At 46.8% G+C, this 19,467-nt stretch overlaps 1 protein-coding gene across 1 annotated transcript in view; it reads right to left on the reverse strand.

Annotated features, from left to right (window-relative positions):
• Positions 1 to 5,960: 5,960 nt before the first annotated feature.
• The window catches only part of Bace2 (beta-secretase 2), a 96,402-nt gene continuing 82,895 nt past the window's right edge, over positions 5,961 to 19,467 (reverse strand). Inside the window, exon 9 of the mRNA XM_074072613.1 lies at positions 5,961 to 12,641. Coding sequence (XP_073928714.1) covers positions 12,388 to 12,641 — 254 coding nt within the window. The 3' untranslated portion in view covers positions 5,961 to 12,387. The remainder of the gene's footprint in view (positions 12,642 to 19,467) is intronic.

Below are 19,467 nucleotides of genomic sequence, written 5' to 3' on the forward strand. Positions count from 1 at the left end.
GAAGAGACAAAACTTTAATGCTCACAGCATTCTCAGTCCCCATGGACACTGTCCATTGCTTACGACATTAGCAATGTCCTGTAGGACAGGTCACCTGGCCTACAGAGGAGCGATTCAAGTCCCAGTGCAGAAGCGGCTGTGGGTGGGCTAGGCATGCTGGCCTCTACAGGGAAGCAAACGTTCTCACAGGACAACTGCAGGGTCCCGCAGCTGTGTTTCATCTGGCCTGGACGGGGACCTCTAAGGTGCTTGAGGGTGTTCTCTTTGGGCAAGAAGAGTCGTCTCTGGATTTCAGGCTATTCTGCCTGGCCATACATAGGGTAGAACCATAGACACTCCTGCCACTACCCCCATCCATGTGCTATGAACTCCAGGGATGAAGGGGGCTCCCAGGAACCCTCTGTGTGACTCCTGCACTGGGAGAGCTGACTCAGATTGCTACATGGAATGGAGCCATGGGAGAGGCCTGCACCCCACCTGCTGCCTGCTCCATAGCCCCTGCCTCTGTCCATTACTTCTGCAAACTTTTCTAGAACCTCAAGGATGTCTCCTCCTGCACCCTTACTCCAGGCCAGTGTGTGGCTCAGTGAATCCCACAGAAAGAGGTGGTCAGAGCAAGAAAGGGCCCACGCAGAACTGAACAACTGAGTTAGAAAGCCCTAGACATGGGGGCTGGCATGCTGCAGGTGCTTAACTGTGCTGTGGGAGGAAGGGAGGGTGCTGGTGAGAACCTTGTGCTAGACATGGCTGTCCTCTCCAATGCTGAGGCACCTCTGCCTTCAGTGTTGTCCTCTTCCACCAAAGACTCAGACTAATGCAACCAACTGGCCAGCAGATGCCAAGGCAGGTTTGGTCTCAGGAAGGAAGTCGGTCCCAGGGCAAAACCCTCCACCAACCAGGTGACGATGAGCCACAGAGGGACACAGAGCCCAGCACTGGGTTGGTCAGATCCGTCTACTCTCCTCCCAGGGAGAAGGCCTGCTGTGCATGGGTGCAGAGTGTCTCAGACAGCGCTGAGGGGTCTCTTTTGTCCCCACAGAGGTCACTCAGCGCTTCCAGCTTGTCAGGGCTCAAGCCCCAGCCTCTGTGGGTCGATGATGCACATGATGGTGACCACCTGAGGGAGGTCTTCAGTGTTCCTCTCCAAGTGGTGAGGGTTCCAGGACTTGTCTTCAACACTGGGTGCACAGGATGTGAGCTTGGGCCATGCTGTACCACACCGTCCCCCTGTGTATGCTGTGGCCAGGACTGAGCCCCAGCAGGGTAGGTGTGGCTCTCTGCCATCAGCTCTGGGGTCTGAACTTGGCCTGAAGGGAAAAGCCTGTGAAATCGGAGCCGTCCAGGTGAGCATAGGAGAACCTGGAGACAGGGCTCTGCATACCAGGGACCTGAGCTCAGGGCAGACTGTCCCCACAAACCGAGCCACAGGTGAATCCAGAGCTCATGTCAACACTGGGCTCAGCCGCTCACCCAGCTGTGAGGAGCAGAGGTGGGCACCCATTTGTAGGTCTACTCTGATGAGCTTTCTGGGTTCACTTATATAAGCTATTTAACTTGGGTCATTTATAAATGTTTCGATACACAAACATCAATCGCCTCTCGGCTTTCTGGCTACAGTTTTGTAGTGAACCCAGCCTCTTCCACTAAAACCACTGAAATTAAATTATTTTCCAACATGAGAACTGTAAGGGAAGAGTTCAGCTGCTTTGCTCACCGGGACACTTTGGAGCATTTGCTCCTCATTCTTCCCGATCCCTCACTAGTGAATTACCTACGTGCTAAAGGTTATTTGCACCTCAGTTAATAGCAGCTCTGCTGTGGCCTTGCCTGTGTGGTGGACATCCATGGCCCCTGAGGTGCACTGTCAGTGGCAGCCAGCAGGGGGTGCTCTGCCTGTTGTGCCAGCACACACTGAGGGCGCGCCCTGCTCAAGGCTGGTGAGCGCCTGGGTTTGCACTTTTGTGCATTTGATGGGGACTTCGAAGTTCCTCGTGACCCCAGGCGCACTGCTGTGGCTTGGCCTCAGCCCAAGAAGGCCGAAGCGTCCAACGGGAAACGCGTTACAGACGCTTCCTTCAGGATGAGCTGAGGCCCTGGGATGTGAGTTCAGTGCTGAGGATCCCACAAGATGGGCTGCACAGGGTCTAGAACTCACGGGCACTGAGGGAGGCCAGCAGAGTGGCTGTCGCTTCTCATGCAGGGACATGCAGAGAACTGCCAGGCAGTGGGATGGATAGTGGGGAGGAAGAACCTCTGCCACCATGAACCAATGGGCCATCAAGAAGAAAGCCTCAGGGCACAGATGCCAACTCAGCTTTGGTCAGGCTGGGCTGAGGACGTGGGACTCCAGGCAGACAGGTCAGCGTCAGTGGCCCTTGGGTAACTTCAGGGGAGGTGGGGGTCCGGGTGAGGCCCCTGCAGGAGTCATTGGAGGGTTGTGTCCTACAGAGCAGAGGGGCCAGCTAGGGACCTGCAGCCTCTGCCTACTGTGATAGGGCTTTAGGGAGCAATTAATGTTAAATGAAGCCATAAGGTTGGATCCTAATGCAGTAGGATTGCTGCCCTATAAGAAAAGACTTTTCTCTGCGTGTCTGTCTCTTTCATGTGCACATACTGAGGAAAGGCTGTGGGGTACACAGGGAGAAGGTCACCATCTGCAAGGAAGGAAGACCCTTCATCTTGCTGGACCTTGATCTTGGATTGTCCAGTTTCTATAACTGTGGAGGAAATAAAGTTCCTTTATTTAAGACACCCAGTCTATGGTCTTTGTTATGCCAGCCTGTGCTAATACACATGCCCAGAATAACCTTTGATCAAACATCTGGGCACTCCATGGCCCAGTGACATAAAATTATTCACAATGTATTACTTGAATAAAAATAAAAGCTAATTTACAAACCATTGACACCACCCCCTTCATTTATGAGTCCGCTTCTCGGGAGTAACAAGTTAGCGTGAATTTCATACAGTCACTGTGAAGTTTGGTGTCCACATGCAGTTTCTTAAGTTCTACCCACATTTATATTTATATATTTCTCTTTTAAGATGGATTCACTATTTTTTTTGCTTTTTTTAAATTTCATTTTTGCTCTACACTGTATCCTCTCTTTCTTTTTTTTTGGTGGTACTGTGGTTTGAATTCAGGGCTTCACCCTTGCTAGGCAAGTGCTCTCCAACCTCAGGATGCCCTACACCATTTTGCTTTAGTTACTTTTTCCAGTTGGTTCTTGAGTTTCCCCTGTTTACACCTCCCATGTAGCTGGAATCAGAGGCACATTCCACCACACCCAGCTTATTGGTTGAGATAGGGTCTCTCGAATTCTTTGCCCATGCTGGCCTGGAACCTTGATACTTCCCATCTCTGCCTCCTGAGTAACTGGGATTACACACATGCACCACCATGTCCAGTCTCCATTTCTTTAGGATACATTTCTATAAGCATCAATTCAAAGATGCCTTGGGTATTTTTAGGACTCCCCACTTTACGCCTCCCATCAGGCAAGTAGGAGGTGGCTAACCTCTTGGGTAGCTAGTAACATTAAAAACTTTAGTTTGCAACTAAACATTTTCTGTGCAGTAGTAAGAATGAACACTTCTCATGTTTCTTGACCAATTGTATATTTTATTTTATCATTTTTCCTTTTACTTACATGTGCATACATTATTTGGGCCACTTCCCCTCACCTCCCTGCCTCCAGACTGAACCTGTTCCCTCTTGTTCTCGGATTTTGCTGAAGAAAAGACATAAAAGATAATAAGAAAAACATGGCATTTTTGCTAGTTTGAGATAAAGATAGCTATACAGAGAGATTCCTAGTGTTGCTTCCATGCACATTGGTTCATCTCTGCCAGACCTCTTCACTACTTCCTGGTCACTTTCCCATAGTGGCCTCTGCTGGTTTAAGATTACTTTATTCACTCCTCTACAGTGGGCACATCAACCACATTCAAGATTTAGGTTTCCTTCCCTTTCCCTATTCCTTCCATGCACATTCTCCCTTTAGCGTGTTATCCATGCCCAGTAACATTGCTGGATTTGTTTTGGGTCTATAATCCACCTATGAGGGAGAACATGTGATTTTTGTCCTTCCAAGCCTGGCTAACTTCGCTTAGGATGATGTTCTCCAGTTCCATCCACTGGCCACTTTTGAAGGTGTTGGTCATAGCTTTTGTGTTGCTGTAATGGGCACCTGGGGTTTTTGGTGTTTGAAGGTCCCTGGGATTCATATTATTGAGGTATGCAAGACACAGTCACACATGACTCATAAAGGAAGACAATGTGCACATACACAGATCCTAAAAACAGTAGGAACAGTATACCATTCTGGGCCACTCGGGGAAGGACCAGGGGCAGTCAGGAAGGGAATGGAGAGGAGGAAATGGGGGTGAATTTATTGTGGTTTGTGTGGGGAAGCAGGGCAGGCAGGTGGAGGAGGGCCCGGTTTGAACATTCAGCAGGCTCTGTGGCACAGGACTGTGCCTTGAGGTCTGGTACTTGTGCAGGGAAGTAGATGGACAGCGGCCTGACTGTGAGGGCCACTGAGAAGCCCATGAGGTGTGGGCTCTTGATTGGTTTGTATTTGGAAGGGGGACTAGTTTATTACGTCTATGGATTAGCTAAATCCCCCCAGGCTTAGCATGGCACAGGTACGAATTTCAGAATACTGAAAATGAGTCTAACATAACACATTTGGCTTATTTGTATAAGATTTGTGTGCACTAGAGTTTATGTTTTGTTCCCTGATGATATCCTAAAAGACTTGGCCCATGGCGTCTCATTCCGTAGGTGTCTTTTCCTCCCCCGATTCCCCCAAGTCTGTCCTCTGGGACCCTGTCTTTGACCCCAGAGCAGGGGCAGCATGGCCTGACATGGTTTTTCTGAGAAAGAAATGTCCTGACCCCTGGCTAGAATTTGCTGTTCGATACTGTCAGCTTTCCTCCTTCTACTGGTTACAAATACTTTCCCCATATTTCACTCTTGTTGCATTTTGGTGCTAGCAAATTTTTATTTTTATTTTTAAAATAATTTCAATTTTTCACTTTTAACCTTATAAAGGGAGCAGCATCATGGTTGAGATCACAGAACTGGTAATCAAGCTGTTTAGTTTTTTTCTAAATCTGGACCACACCACTCAAAATGAGGACCTGCAGACTTTAAGGCATTGCTCTGAGCCTCAGTTTCCCTCCCAGTGTGACAGCTAAACAGACCTGTCCAGAGAACATTTGTAGCTAGATGCTGGTCTAAAAGGTTAGGATAGGCTGGGACTGAGGACCCGCATTTGGGGTAACCTCTAAGGTGTACTATAAATCTAGCTGGTGTATTTTTCAGATTCTAAGGAGAGCACAGATGGAAGAGTATTTCTGATGAAAGTTGCCTGTAAAAGCTACTTCAGTGACAAATGACAAGAATGAGGGACCAGAAGGCATTACAACAGCGCCGCCTGGTAACGGATGAGTGAATCACATGCCACACTTAGGAATGACAAAATGTGATCCACATAGGGAGAGTCGCTTAGGAAACCAAAACTCAGACCAAGTTATTTCCCTCGTATTAGAAAGCAAGCATCCCACTCTGTTTCTCCAGTAACTGTTGCTTCATTTCCTAAGAAGCTGGAGAGGTCTGTTTTAAAAGGGCCGGTAGTACAGCTAGACCATGGCTCTCAGATGTCACCTTCATTATTTCTGCTGAGTGCGCCCTCCTTAGAGTCTGACCCACTGAGCCAGATCCTCAGGGCACAAACGAGGCATCAGGCTCAGGATGCAGATGGCGAGCGTAGGGGGCAGAGAAAGAGGTTGGCCTTTGCAGGGGAGCAGAGCTGGTTCCACCCAACTCAAACTCTTCTCTCGCTGAGTTTGCCTGGACAGGTCACTTGGTTTTCAGATTCTAAAGTGCTTAATCCTGCCCTATTTCAGCATGTTCTGCATTTTCCTCACTGAGTCCGAGCCCCTGCCTCCCAATTCCACTTTGATCTTTCCCAGGAGCCCATGGGAAAAATGGGAGGGAGATCGTAGCCCATGGCACGTCACCTGAGATAACTCCAGAAAGTATGATCTGAGAGACAGAAGTGTTGAAAAGAAATTCCAACCCCAACAAGTAGCAAGTACTATTTATTCAAATAAATCAACATGTCTTATTTCCTTTTCCATGATACAGATTTTAAGTTGGTGGACCAGACAAGTATAAAAATAAGATTATTTTTAGAAAACTCCAGTTTTGAAGGGAACAACAATTGTTCAGACATTGGTCCTTGGCCACAGAGCCACTTCTCAGGGGATGAACACCTCTTTCCTCCTACTCGAGTTCTCATCATAAGTTAAGTTGAAATCAGCTCAGCACACAGGAGACAGAGGGAAATTCCAAAAGGGGAACATAAGGTAATTTTGAGCACTTTCAAAAATACAAGGTACACTAGAGAATCATATACGAAAGAGCATAGAACTGAGATACACAAAATACATATTGCAAAGCACTACTTTTTTGCCTTTTTAGAATCCAGCAAGGGCGTGAAGGCCTTTCGTGCCTAGGTGACACAGGGCTCGGTCAGTTGTGAGTAGGTGACACCAGTGGGCCTTTCAATGACTTGAACATGGGCGTTTTAAACCTGAAGAATATTTAACAGTGCAAATTAACACAAACAGCAGGAAATACATCATTTTAGATGACCATGTTTTAGCTTTGATTAGCACACGACAAATCCCAGTCATTCTCTGTGCGCTCACGTGCACTGACTCATAGAACGTGAATATGACACCCACAATCAGGAAGATGAGGGAGAAACTAGCCCAGCTTTATAATCCTAGCAACCAAGAACACAAAACTGCGTAAAAAATTGCTGAAAGTTTTTATTTTTTGTGATTTTCATTATCGATGAATAGATTCTTAGTCAGCTTTGTTTTTTTCCTTGATCTCAAAAAGAGAATCTTTTCATGTCCCCTTTAGCATTTTGTCTGTGCGTGCTCGACTGAGAAGCGTGAGGCTCTTGTGAACTTTTCTTTCACCGGGTACGACACAGCAAGCTGAAAGCTTACTTGTCAGGAAATTTTCAGTGTTGTCCGTGGCATAGCATTTTACAGAAAACACGAAGCCCGCCTTTTGCAAACACTTGTCTCCTCATGGCGTCTGTGTCTGCATGGTGAACAAAAGCCCACCTCTTCTTCACCCCACTGACGCCCCAGTGTCAAAGCAGGTGTGGCTTTCCAGGAGATGTGTGGGATGGGGCTCCAGGTATCTGGTCTCTTTTAGAGACATCAGTGCGACCACTGCTGTGCTCAAACTTAATCAAGACAAATCCATCGTTTGTAATTACATAGCATATAGTTACAAACCCATGGTGGCAACCTATTCCACGCCCACTGCCCTGTGTGGGCATTCTGTGCTTTTCCCAGGTGATCTTATACAAAATTATAAAGGAGGGCTGTCTGTTCCCTTGATGACACTGCTGCTGTGATTTCCAGAAGTGAGACAGGTATTTTAGCATCCTAAAACGCTATGTGGAAATATTCTTAGTCACTGTTGTGGCCACCTGAAGGCTGGATCAAGGGACAGCAGAGCACTTGAGCATCAGAGACCAGGTGCCCTCCAGTGGCTCTTGCCATGGGCTGGATTTGAGTTTATCACAATCCTTTGTGGTGCCTGTTGGTCTCACCTTTACTTACTGTGTCCTCTTGGTGGGCAGGTGTGCTGTAAAACTGACAGAGGGCAATGCAGTTTAGAAATTGTGGACATCCGGGTATAATGTCTAGATTATAAGAAACCCCATGGAAGCTCACAGGCACAGGAGAAGACACTGCACTTACTGAGTGATAGGAATTCTTACCACACCTGTAACGGACTCGGCTTTGCAGACACACAGACGTCACTAGGAGCGTTGGCTTTCCCCCACCTGCAGGGTCACACACTTACTGACCCAGGGCACTTGCCAGTCTAGAAGCTGTGGCTTGTCTTTACAGGACCCACCAGGAAGCTTGCTGCAATGCAGAGTGCCAGTGCTCTTGCATGCTGGGACCTCCTGGACCTGAACCTGCTGGGCGTGCAGGAGGCTCAGAGTTGGCTTGGGGAGCAGCACACAGAGGCTGACAGCAGCAGCAGGAGGGAGACTCTGGTCCCCCTCAAGCTCTTTGTTCTAGATGTGTCCCTGGCACTGGAGAGGGACTGTGGTCAGAGCCTGCTGCACTTTCAGAGTGGGTGGCCTGGCCCAGCAGAGCAGGAAAGGAATGGTTTGGCCCCGGATGTTCTGGTTCTCAATCAGACTACACAGAACAGCTGCCACAAGTCCTTCCCACGTGCTCAACCTCAGAGGTAACTTGGCCAAGCCCATTTGGCCCCCAGCTCTTGACTCTGCTCTGCGAGCTCCCCAGAGCCTTAAACTTGCAGCCGAAGGCCCGGGGACCGCTCAGGAGCTCAGGCACCTCTAGCTGTATTAGAACAGACGTGCTTGAAAAATGCCACAAAGCAAGTTTCCCTTTGCCCAATGGCTCCTCTGTGACCAATGAGCAACCTAAGTTTTCCTTGGGAAATTTCTAAAAATGTAAGCTGTGCAAAATACCTGGAGTGAATTGAGTTGCCTCTGCTGACCTGGGGATGTCACACTGTTCAGACCCTTGTGGAACTGCAGACTAAGGGCTATGACCTCTCTTCTGGATCCTTCCTGCCCTCCCTCTTCCAAGATTCTAGAAGTCCCCACAATCCTTTACTTTCTGTTGCTGGAATGAACCAATCTCTGCTTGTCTTGGCCAATGTAATGTGTCAACTACCAGCCCACATTTTTTCACTGTCAGGGCTGACTTCGTCTGACATGATTCCAGCCGAACGTTCTGGAAGTCTGGGGGCTTGAAGCACTGTAACATAAAACACGTCTCTGACAGATTCAGCAACAATAATGGGAAAAGAAATCAGGAGTTCTGGTACATTTTCCAAGAGTTAATCCTGCATGGTTTTCAGCATACTTTTAATTGTATTGTCATTTCCACCCTCACCCAACATGTATTTTCCAAGTTATTTAATTGGTAAATGATCAGAAGCTCAAAAATCCACTAGAGATAAGCAGTGATTTCTGTTGTGTGGGGTTTCCCTGGCACTAAAAATCTGGGATCTCTCAGAGCAATTTTACATTTTATAGCATTTGTATTTCCTTTAAAAAAAATCTCAGTGGCAAGTTTTGCCTCTGAACAGTTCTATAATCAATTCTAATAAGTTTGTACAAGAGAAAGTGCACTGGGGTACCACCCAGTTATTTGGTTTCCACTAACAAGGATAAAGTGTGTGAAACTCGATTATTCTTGGTTACAGAACACACTGTTGGGCACTGATTTCTTCCAGGGACATGGAGTGGCAGGAGGTCAGGACCAGGATTCAACAAGCAGGGACATGGTGAGAGGAATTTAGCAAATCCTAGTCTTTAATTAAATAATTAAGTAATTACTCTTCACTTCTTAAATTAGAGAATGGAATCCCCCAATCACAGCTGCCTTTCAAAATCTACTACCCAGAGCTCTGGGGAGTCCTTAATGCTGTCTGGATGGGAATTCCTTCCATGATGCTGGTCAGTTACTGCCTCAAGTCTATCTCTTACCAAAACCTCTGGGTTTCGGGATGAATCAGATCAAGTGCTTCCAATGTTCAGAAGTGGGATGTGGCCAGGGAAAGCAATTCCCCTTGACCATATGCAGGGCACCTGCTTCCTTTAAAGCCAGGCACTTGCTTGTGGTTCAGAAGAAGTGCAAGAAAGTGTACAGTGTTCCCAGGAGATCTGACACGCCAGTCACGGGAGGAAGAAAGCAACCTCCATCTTGTTTCTAGCTAGTTTTCAATAAATAGTCTCAATTATTTGAAGGCAAGATTTCATTTCAGACTTCTAAATAAGTCGCCAAGAAGAAAAAGCATCATCCAGTTAAAATAAGACTGTTCACGTGGAAACATCCATTTCTCATCAGAGAGCTGACAAGGTTTCTGACAATGACAACGCTAAATTGCATCTTCCAGGCAAGGACCATCTTCCAGCGTTTTCCATGGTGTATTACAAGGTAAAAATGACACTCTCAAGGGTTGCTACTTCCATTCCTGTTGAAAGCGAACCTCCTTGAAGGTCTGCCAAGCAGTCTCCATTTACATTAACTCCAGGAGGTGGGTGTCACTCTAGCAGTTTTGATCCCAGAGTCCAATTTTTAGTGGTAATGCATGCCAGGAAAATGTCCCAAATTCAATTGTCTGTTCCATTTTGGTTGCTAAATTATGCCCTTGTAATTTAAGCATCCCCATTAAAATATCACATCCAGTGGTACCTGAGATGCCACAGTAGAGAAATCTGATAGACATTTGATAGAAAAATGAAGCACTGTGGCCAATTTCATCCAACTGCCCTCCCTGGGGACCTGGCTTGTCAGTATCTGGTATCTGAGAGCAGCCACTGCTAACCTGGCCCAGCAGGAACCTCCCCACCTCAGAAACCTGGCGCAATAAAAGGAAGCAGACAGATGACGTCTGTGTGAAGTAGCAGTGAGATGGACCAGGCCACACCTCATAATTCCCTCCTGTTTCAGGCATTCAGTTTTCTCACAGCAAAGGAAAGGCACAGTCTGGGGGAACTTTCTTCACTTCCATACAAGGTGCTCACAAAATTGGAGTCAACAGAAAAGTCCATGGGACAGGAAGTGAATTCCACTTCGAGATTTTTTACTCTGAAATGCATTTGAGTTTTTTGCGCTCAACTAGAGGAGGCCAGACATGTCAGTGAGTGTGAAAGAACAGAGTCCTCCTCTTCCCCTTCACATTCATCTTCTTTCTGCAACACAGCTCAGCTCTTCCCTCACGAGGATCTCCCAGCAGAGTCCTCTGGACTTCACTATGACAAACCTGGGTGGCCTCTGCATCTCTTTGGCACAGTCGTGGATGTACTTCTCAATGTGGTGGTGACCCATATTGACCCAGTGAGCAGAGCAGATGGTTGAACCATCCCCATGAAGATTGTGTGAACACCACGAACACTCCTGCTGCAGTGGACACCTACACTTCCTGTGGAACGCTCTTTAATATGCAACCCGTCCCGAGAGCAACGCGGAGTGACCACTGAACCTGGCGTACAAACAAGAGAAAAGGAAGACTGGCTTTGTATCCTTAGGATTACGTCAGATCAGAGAGGGCTGGCTACAGCAAGTTAACGGCTTCCACTTTTCTTTGGCAAAGGCCTCAAATAAATGATAGCAAGTGGGGTTTCCCCAAATGCTTCTCCTGAACACCCAACACCAAAGATCAAACACGCCAGCGGGAAGAACCGTGCAGGTCAACTGCCAAGCAAGTTTCCTTCAGCTGATTCGGAGGGTGCACTTGAGCCTTGGGGTTCCAAGAGGGGAAATGTAGCTTCCAAGCATGAGGAAAAGTGGAAATTACTCCAAGTCTTCCTTCCCCGACAGCTGGTCAGAAGCATGGGCATTTGGCTACTTCTCTCTTTCTCAGAAGGATAATCATCAACTCAGCTCCGGAGAAGAGTTGGAAAAAGAAACAATTACGCTAGTGAAATAGAATTTGTTTTCCTCATTAAAACACTATTAATTAGCCTGAAGGAAGAGTCATCATATTCAACCACAACCAGCTTGGCGACAGAACTTCTGGGGCATGGAGGGCGGGGTGTCACACAGTTCAGCGCCTGTTACGTCTCACACGCTGCCTGTACCCCCCACCCCCATGCTCGGGACCCTGGGAAAAGTCACAAAAGAGGTAGTGTTTTTACCTTTACACCCATAAAACCACAGGAGCATCGGTACAAAAGAGCAGGTTTTCTTCCCACCTTGAAGGGGAGAAGGCCATGCACCTGCAGCAGAGGCTGGTGAGGACTGGGGGGATGGCGAGCTCCAGTCAGAGCTCAGAGGCCCAACAGAGGGCTTCGGCTCTTCCTGGCTCAGAAGAGGGCAGAATGGTTCCATTGTGGGGCCCAGGCTGCTCCTCCTGGCAGCACACTGTGAGCCTTCTTGGACCACTCAGACCCAGGCTGGGGCCTGGCACAAAACACTCAACTATGATTAATACAAAAAACTTCCTGTAAGCTAACGTGGTTATAAACCAAATGCCCCCATTTTGCCAGAGGTTATAGAGGGTGGCATACCTAGACAGTTTGGCATAACCAGTCCCATGAAGCCTAAAGCCAAATTCTGTTTTGGTTTACAACGAGGTGTTTTTTATTAACATTTCTCTTGGAAGTAGGAGAGAATTGGAAACTTGCAAATCAAGAATAATCAAGGTACAGTGAATCCGGAAGGCATCTGGAGAAAGAACTGAGATTCCAGACTGACAGACAGAGGAAGAAGTCTGGCCCATATCCCACGCCTGCCGTCCCACACATGTCACTCTTGGAAGAGCTGAGTTCAAGGTCACCAGAGCTCAGACATGGCTCTTCATTTCCAGCGATGCCTGACCAGAGAGGACTCATCATTGACGACCTCGGGGTCACGAGGTGCATGCCGACATCGGAAGGGGACCAGCAGCAGGACAATGAGGACAAGAAGGATGACCCCACACACACTCATCAGTGCATAGGACACAATCCACAAGATGGGCTCGTTCAAAGCTGGGGCCGGGACACAGTTGCTGGCTATGTCGTCTGTGGAGAAGGGCCCGGAAATTTCAGACACTGGAACACCTGCGGTCTCTGGGGAGAGAAGGGGGATGTCCACAGTGGTGAGATGAGGAGCAGGTGCAGGGAGCCCTCGGCTGGTTATACAGTCAAGAGATCAGCCATCTGCTCCAGTAGTGGGCACAGAAAAACCCACAGCAGATTACATGAACCCCACACTGAGCGCCCATGGAGGGATGTCTGTGACAACACCCCTTCAGGGGTCCAAGCCCTGTGTATAGGAAGGGCAGCCTATTCCAAGGTATATGGGTGGTGAGCCTGTGTGGTGAAGGGAATCACGGAGAAGGTTGCCCTGGCACACCTGGTGCTGCCTGGGAGTCTCAAGCACCAGGTGGATGAGAACCCATCAGCTAGTGCCTGGTGGTGCCAGCTGTGGCATAGGGCTCCCTCAGTGAGGAAGAGGAAGAACGGGTGGAAAGAGGAAAGGCATTGTTTTGAAGAAAGCTCAGTGGCCCCTGCTGAGCCCAGGAGTTCCCTGCAAAGTCAACCTGAGCTCCACACTGGAGTCTGCAACAGCCGGGTTCCTGTATGAGCCCCACCCACTCCTCATGGTCGCAAGTGCACCATGCTAGCCCAGAAGTTCCTCCTGCCCTCATTCTCTGTCACCTTACACTGTCTGCAGGACCCCAGACCAAGAGCTAACTCATGACATAATTGGTGACAGAGAGGGACACAGTTAGATTCCACCTGGTGACTCGGGCTAAGAGCACTTCAAGAGAAAATACTTGAGACCACTTCTTAAAGCAGGCATGGGGGTCACTGCAGATTCCACCTGCCTACCTTAGGATTGCCTCGCCTTTCAGGAGCTCAGCATCCCAAAGAAAAAGAAAAACAAAAACCCAGGCCTCATGGTCTGTCTTTTCTATATTTTACTGCAGACATGACTCTTTCAGACCAAGAAAATAACATCAGTAAGCATTTGGTTTTTCTGCGACCAAAGGCCCAGGACCCTAAGAACTGCCAAGACCATTGTTTTTGAACGGGGAAAGAAAAAATCAAAATAACAAATGGTACAATGGCCTGAAAAGAATGGTTTTACCACGACTAAGAACAGCGGGCCGTGGCTGTCAGTTAATCTAGGCCTGCAGGTGCCTGGGGTGGTGGTCAGAAGGCGGCGCCCTAGGGCCAGGTGCACTGCCACCTCTGTGTGAGTCAGGTCTCCCTGGAACACGGCCACATCCACTCATTTCTGCACGGCCACTCTTATGCTGGGTCCCCATGTGGGATGCAGAACCTGAGGCGTTTAGTAAATGGCCTTTTGTGGAGAAAGGTGTCCATTCTCTGGGAGCATGGAAAGGTGAGTTTTTAGCAAACATTCAAACAAACTGAAAAGAACCCCACTCCTTACTACAAAGGCAATGTATGCTTATGACAGAAAGTCTGCAAATGCAGGGAAATAAAAATACACTCATAAATTCACCAGTCAGAAAAACCAAGATTCATATTGCACAGTGCCACCTTTTTTTTCTGCATCAAATTGTTTTTAAAAACACAAATGTGGGACCAGCTGTTTTGTAAATGGTAATTTTGCTTTACGTATGATAAAATCGTATTAATTATTTTAAAGGTAGGCTTTTTTTTGTGGTGCTGGGTGGTGAACTCAAGGTTCACGTTTGCTAGGCAGGCACTCTAGCACTTGAACCATTGCCAGAGCCCTTTTGGCTTGAGTTTTCAATAGAGTCTACATTTATGCCTGGGGTGGCCTGAACCAAGATCTTCCTATGCTCACAGGGGGTCCTGGAACCCATTCCCACTGGATGCTGAGGGATGCTATACCGACAGAGAATGGTGAAAGCCAGTGACAGACCACTGAGAAGGCTTTGAAGGAGTGGGGCTTGGAGCTCACAAGAGTACATTCCCTGCTTCCTCTTTGCTCTGTATGTCAGCTTGCTTTCCTTTTCTGGGACAAAATACCTGAGAACGTCAACATAAAGGCAGGAAAGGTTACAGAGGATTCAGCCCATGGTTACATGCCTCTGTCGTTTCTGGGCCTGTGGCGGAGCAGGGCATCATGGTGAAGAGCAAGGTGGGGCAAAAGAGCCAGGAAGGCAGGTGGGAGAACACAGGGTCTCAATATTCCCTTCAAGGGCCTGCCCCCCTCCCCAGTGACCTACTTCCTCTAACTAGGCCCCCACTCCTCAAGTGTCCACCTTCCCAGGGCCTTCCCTCCATCATGGGAAGCAGTAGCCACAGATGGAACATGGCCCTCATTTGACGTAGGGAAGCATGGGCGCAAGACGAGAAGCACAAGACTCTACTTCTAAGTAACTTAACTGCAGGAGGTCTTTGGGTTTGGAGATGGCTGTTTTCTCAGACGTCCTCACACGGTGCAAGGGGTGAGGGGTCTGTTATAAGGGTTCTAATTCCATTCCCAACGGCCCCTCTCCAAATGCCATCATTTTGGGTTTTAGGCTTCAACGTACAAATTCTGGACGATCACGACCATTTGGTGTACGCAGAAATGAAGCCCAACTGTAATGCAATTTATAACTCACGCAGAGAAGGAGGGAGGCACTGGTCATAACACACGTGGTGGCAGCAGATAGGACATTAAGCCATGACTGGCTAGAGCTGTGACCCAAGCAGGAGAGTCACTGCCTAGCAAGTGCAAAGCCCTGAGTTCAAACCCCAGGACTGCCAAAAAGAAAGGCCGTTACTACCCAGTATTCTACCCAGGAAACTGGAGGAAGATTTAGACATGTCAGAGACAGAAGATATTAAAAGAACTAAATCAAGATAAAAAGCACACGTTGGCAGTAACAGCAGAGCATACACTGTAGAAAAAAAGACTAATCGATTTAAAGTCATCACAACAGGAACTGTGCAAAAAGAAACACACAGAGAATACTGGAAAGTGTATTTACAGCACATCGGTACACTGGGATAATTTCAAGATACTAAGGACTCAGGAGCGGAAGGGGTGGGAGACAGGAAAAATATCTGAAGAAATAACATGGGAAAATTTTCCAAATTTTTTTTGGCAGTGTTGGGATTTGAACTCAGGGCTTCATGCTTGCTAGGCAGGCTCTCTACCACTTGAGCCTCTCCATTAGCTCTTTTCTGTGTTGGGTTTTTTCAAGATAGGGCCTTGAGAACTATTTGCCTGGGCTGGCCTCGAACCGTGATCCTCTTGATCTGTCTCCCGAGTAGCTGGGATTACAGGTGTGAGTCACTGGCACCTGGCAAATTTTGAAGGAAACTATAAATACACAGATCCAAGTGGTTAAAAAAAATCTCAAGCACAAAACATTATGAAATAGAGTCCCCCTAGGAGTTGCTGAAAACAATAAATAAGCAAAACAGGAAACCTAAAAAGGCAGAAAGAAAGAGGAGAAAGAAATACATGTAAAGGAACAAGAAGGAATATTACAAAAAATTTCATGTCAAATCAACCCAAACTAGAAAATAATTGAGCGATATCTTTAAAGTACAGGTGCAAAACCAAACAAACCTATCAACCTAGAATTCTATATCTTGCAAAGCTACCTGCCAAACATGAAGAGGAAATAAAGATGTTTTCAGACACACGTGAGTTGAAAGAATTTATCCCCAGCAGATCTGTACTAAGAAAGTCCTTTAATCCACAGCAGGAACCTGGCTCTTCACACCAGAAATGGAAACTACACAGCCAGTTATAAAACCTTCATTTTCAAGTTTTAAATATTTAAAAGGATCAATGGCCACCCATAGGAAAACAGTATCAGTGAACCAACATATACATAAGAAAAGTGCAGGAAGTTGGCACAAGAGGACAGAAGGGAAGAGGGGAAGGGTGCTGGTGTAAAACTGTCAGCACACAAACCATTAGCTCTACAGCAACTCCCATAATCACAAGAGTTAGAGCAGCAGGCGCCATTGGCTCACACCTGTAATCCCCGCTACTTGAGAGGCTGAGATAGGGAGGATAGCGGTTTCTCGGGCAAATAGTTCTTGAGATCCCATCTCCAAAATAACCAGAGCAAAATGAGTTGGAGATGTGGTTCAACCATTAGAGAGCCTACTTTGCAAGCACAAAGACCAGAGTTCAAACCCCAGTCTCCCCCCACCACACACAAAAGCTAACACTAATATACTAGCTCACACATAAAAAGAAACAAATAAAAAACAAACTCGATCCAAAAAAGGCAGTATCAGAAGAAAAGGGACAGGGAACCAAGGAGACAGAAACACAAGGTGAGGATCAATAATATGAAAACTTAATTTTGCAAAATCTGAAACTGCTTGATCATCAACATAATAGCACAAGGGGAAAATTCTTCACCTGACCTCACGTGACAGGTGGGAGTGAAGACAGAGATGCACAAAAAACATCATACAAAATTGCATGGGCTTTGTGAATAAAGTGTACAGAGAATACAGAGGAAGCTCATGTTTGTAATGTTTTTTGGCAGTACTGGGGCTTGAGCCCAGGGCTTCGCCTCTTGAACCACTCTGTCAGCGAGGTTCATGTTTAGATTTGGGTCTCACCCCAAAGCATCTCATTATGTATGTAGATATTCCAAAATCTAAGAATAAATAAATTAATAAAATCCAGAATCCAAAATACTACTCCCAAGGATTTAAATAAGGGGAGCTTAGTTAGACTTACACACACCTGTCGACTATCACATGAAATACACAGTCTAAACAGGGACTCATAAACCCGTTCTGTCACGGGCCACACTCTAACTACGTTAGGCTTTTTGGCTACATATTTACAAGGTTTTTTTCAACTCTTTAAACGTGTAAAAAGCATTCTCAGCTCATGGCCACAAAATCAAGCCCCACTCCAGATCTGGCTCGTAGGTGCCTGTGTGTCAAACTCTGGTCTAAACACCTCCAGTTACAAAGCAAGAGCCTGCCTGCCAAATAGAAAATTATACATCGCCTGCAAGAAATGCACTTTGAATGTAAAGTCTCGAGTGTGTTGAACGTAAAAGAACAGCTTACCATAGTGTGTTGATGCGAAGCAAAAGACGCCCACAGTGGCCAGGGAGGATCAGAGCAGTCATAGCAAGAACGGCCAGGGTGAAGAGAGTAACTTCACAAGGATAAAAGGTTCACCTCATAAATAGGATACAGTAACCCTAAACACTTTTGTACCTATTAATGGAGTTCCAAAACACATGAACAAGAATGACAAAATCCTAAAGCAATACACAAATTTGCAAATACAGTCAGAAATTGCAATAGAGCAAGAAGACAGAAAATAAGTAATGGTATAGACGTCTGAACAACACTGTCAACTGACCTAAAAGACCTCTACAGAATTCTGTAGGCACTGTAGCAGAACGCACATGTTTTGAAGAGCATCTGGAACATTTACAATGAAAAACCATACAAGAAGTTCCAAAAAATTTAAAAGGATTCAGTTCATACAAACCATATTCACTGACTACAGCAAAATTAAATTAGATATCTAAAAAAAAAAAAACAAACCACTCTAAACTAAATAACACATTTTCAAAATCAGAAAACCCTCAGAAGAAAACACGGGAGGACCTCTTTATGTCTTTGGGTTAGATAAAACAAGTCTTAGCTACAGCACCCAAAAGTACAACCTGTAAAGGGAAAAATGGTGAAGACAGCATTAGAGGACTGAAACGCATGGGAGGGAAAATATTTGCAAGTCACATTTCCGATAAGGAACTTGTTCCTCAATTTATAAGGAACTCCCAAAAGTCAATAGTGGGAAAACAAACAGCTCAATACAAAAATGAACAAGAAAACTGAAAGACACTTCACCTGAGGCAAGTAAGGACAAGAAGATGGTCAAGATGTTAGTCATTAGGCATGTGCAAATTAAAGCCACAATAAGATGCCACAAAACGCCTACAAAAACGTAAAACCGACTATGTCAAATGTGGGTGAGGCTGTGGAGTCCCTGGACTGCTCATGCCCTGCTGGTGGGAGTGTAAAGTGAATAGCTGAAGGCTGAAAAACAGCCTGGCAGTCTCTCAGAAGTGAGACACCTATGCTCATGCCTGCTAGGTACTAATGCAGAAGGGAAAATATGCACCCGAGGACTCACACTCTACACACAGGCTCTGACTTTGGGTTTTTCGACTTTATGATGGTTGAAAGCAATATTTTCAGTAGAAACCAAACTTTAAATTTTACATTTGGGTCTTTTCCTGCCTAATCTGCAGTATAGTTTAGCCTCCTTTTCTCCCCCCGCTCCGTGTGTGTGTGTGTGTGTGTGTGTGCATGTGTGTGTGTGCATGTGTGCGCGCATGTGTGTGTGTGCATGTGTGTGTGTGCGTGTGTGTGCATGTGTGTGTGCATGTGTGTGCATGTGTGTGTGCATGTGTGTGCGCATGTGTGTGTGCATGCGTGTGTGTGCATGTGTGTGTGCGTGTGTGTGTGCGCATGTGTGTGTGCATGTGTGTGTGCACGTGTGTGTGTGTGCATGTGTGTGTGTGTGTGTGTGCACAAGTGTGTGTGGTGTCTCACTATGCAGCCCAAGCTGACCTCAAACAGGATCTGCTTGCCTCAGCCTCCCCAGTGCTGGGATTACAGACATGTACCACCATGCCTGGCTTGATATTCGCTCCCGATGCTGACAGCTGCAGTGACCACAGGTCCAGTTGCTCTGAGATCAGGAGGGGAAATACCACCCTCTAGTGTGCTGTGTTGCTGAGCTATGATGACCGGTGGTCACAGGTACCCAATGCATCTCCACGTGCAGCGTTTTCAACTCTCGATTGATTGTGGGGGGTGGAACCCACATCAGCTGGGGACATGTACACCAGTCAGAGCACATTCATTTATAACAGTGGAGAAAACCCTTCAACTTGGAGAAAGCCCAAAAGTTCACCAGCAGGTAAGAGGGAGTAAACAAATTGTAGTATCTCTATACACC

This window comes from Castor canadensis, chromosome 5 (genome assembly GCF_047511655.1).
Source record: "Castor canadensis chromosome 5, mCasCan1.hap1v2, whole genome shotgun sequence".
In the NCBI taxonomy this organism is placed as follows: domain Eukaryota; kingdom Metazoa; phylum Chordata; class Mammalia; order Rodentia; family Castoridae; genus Castor; species Castor canadensis.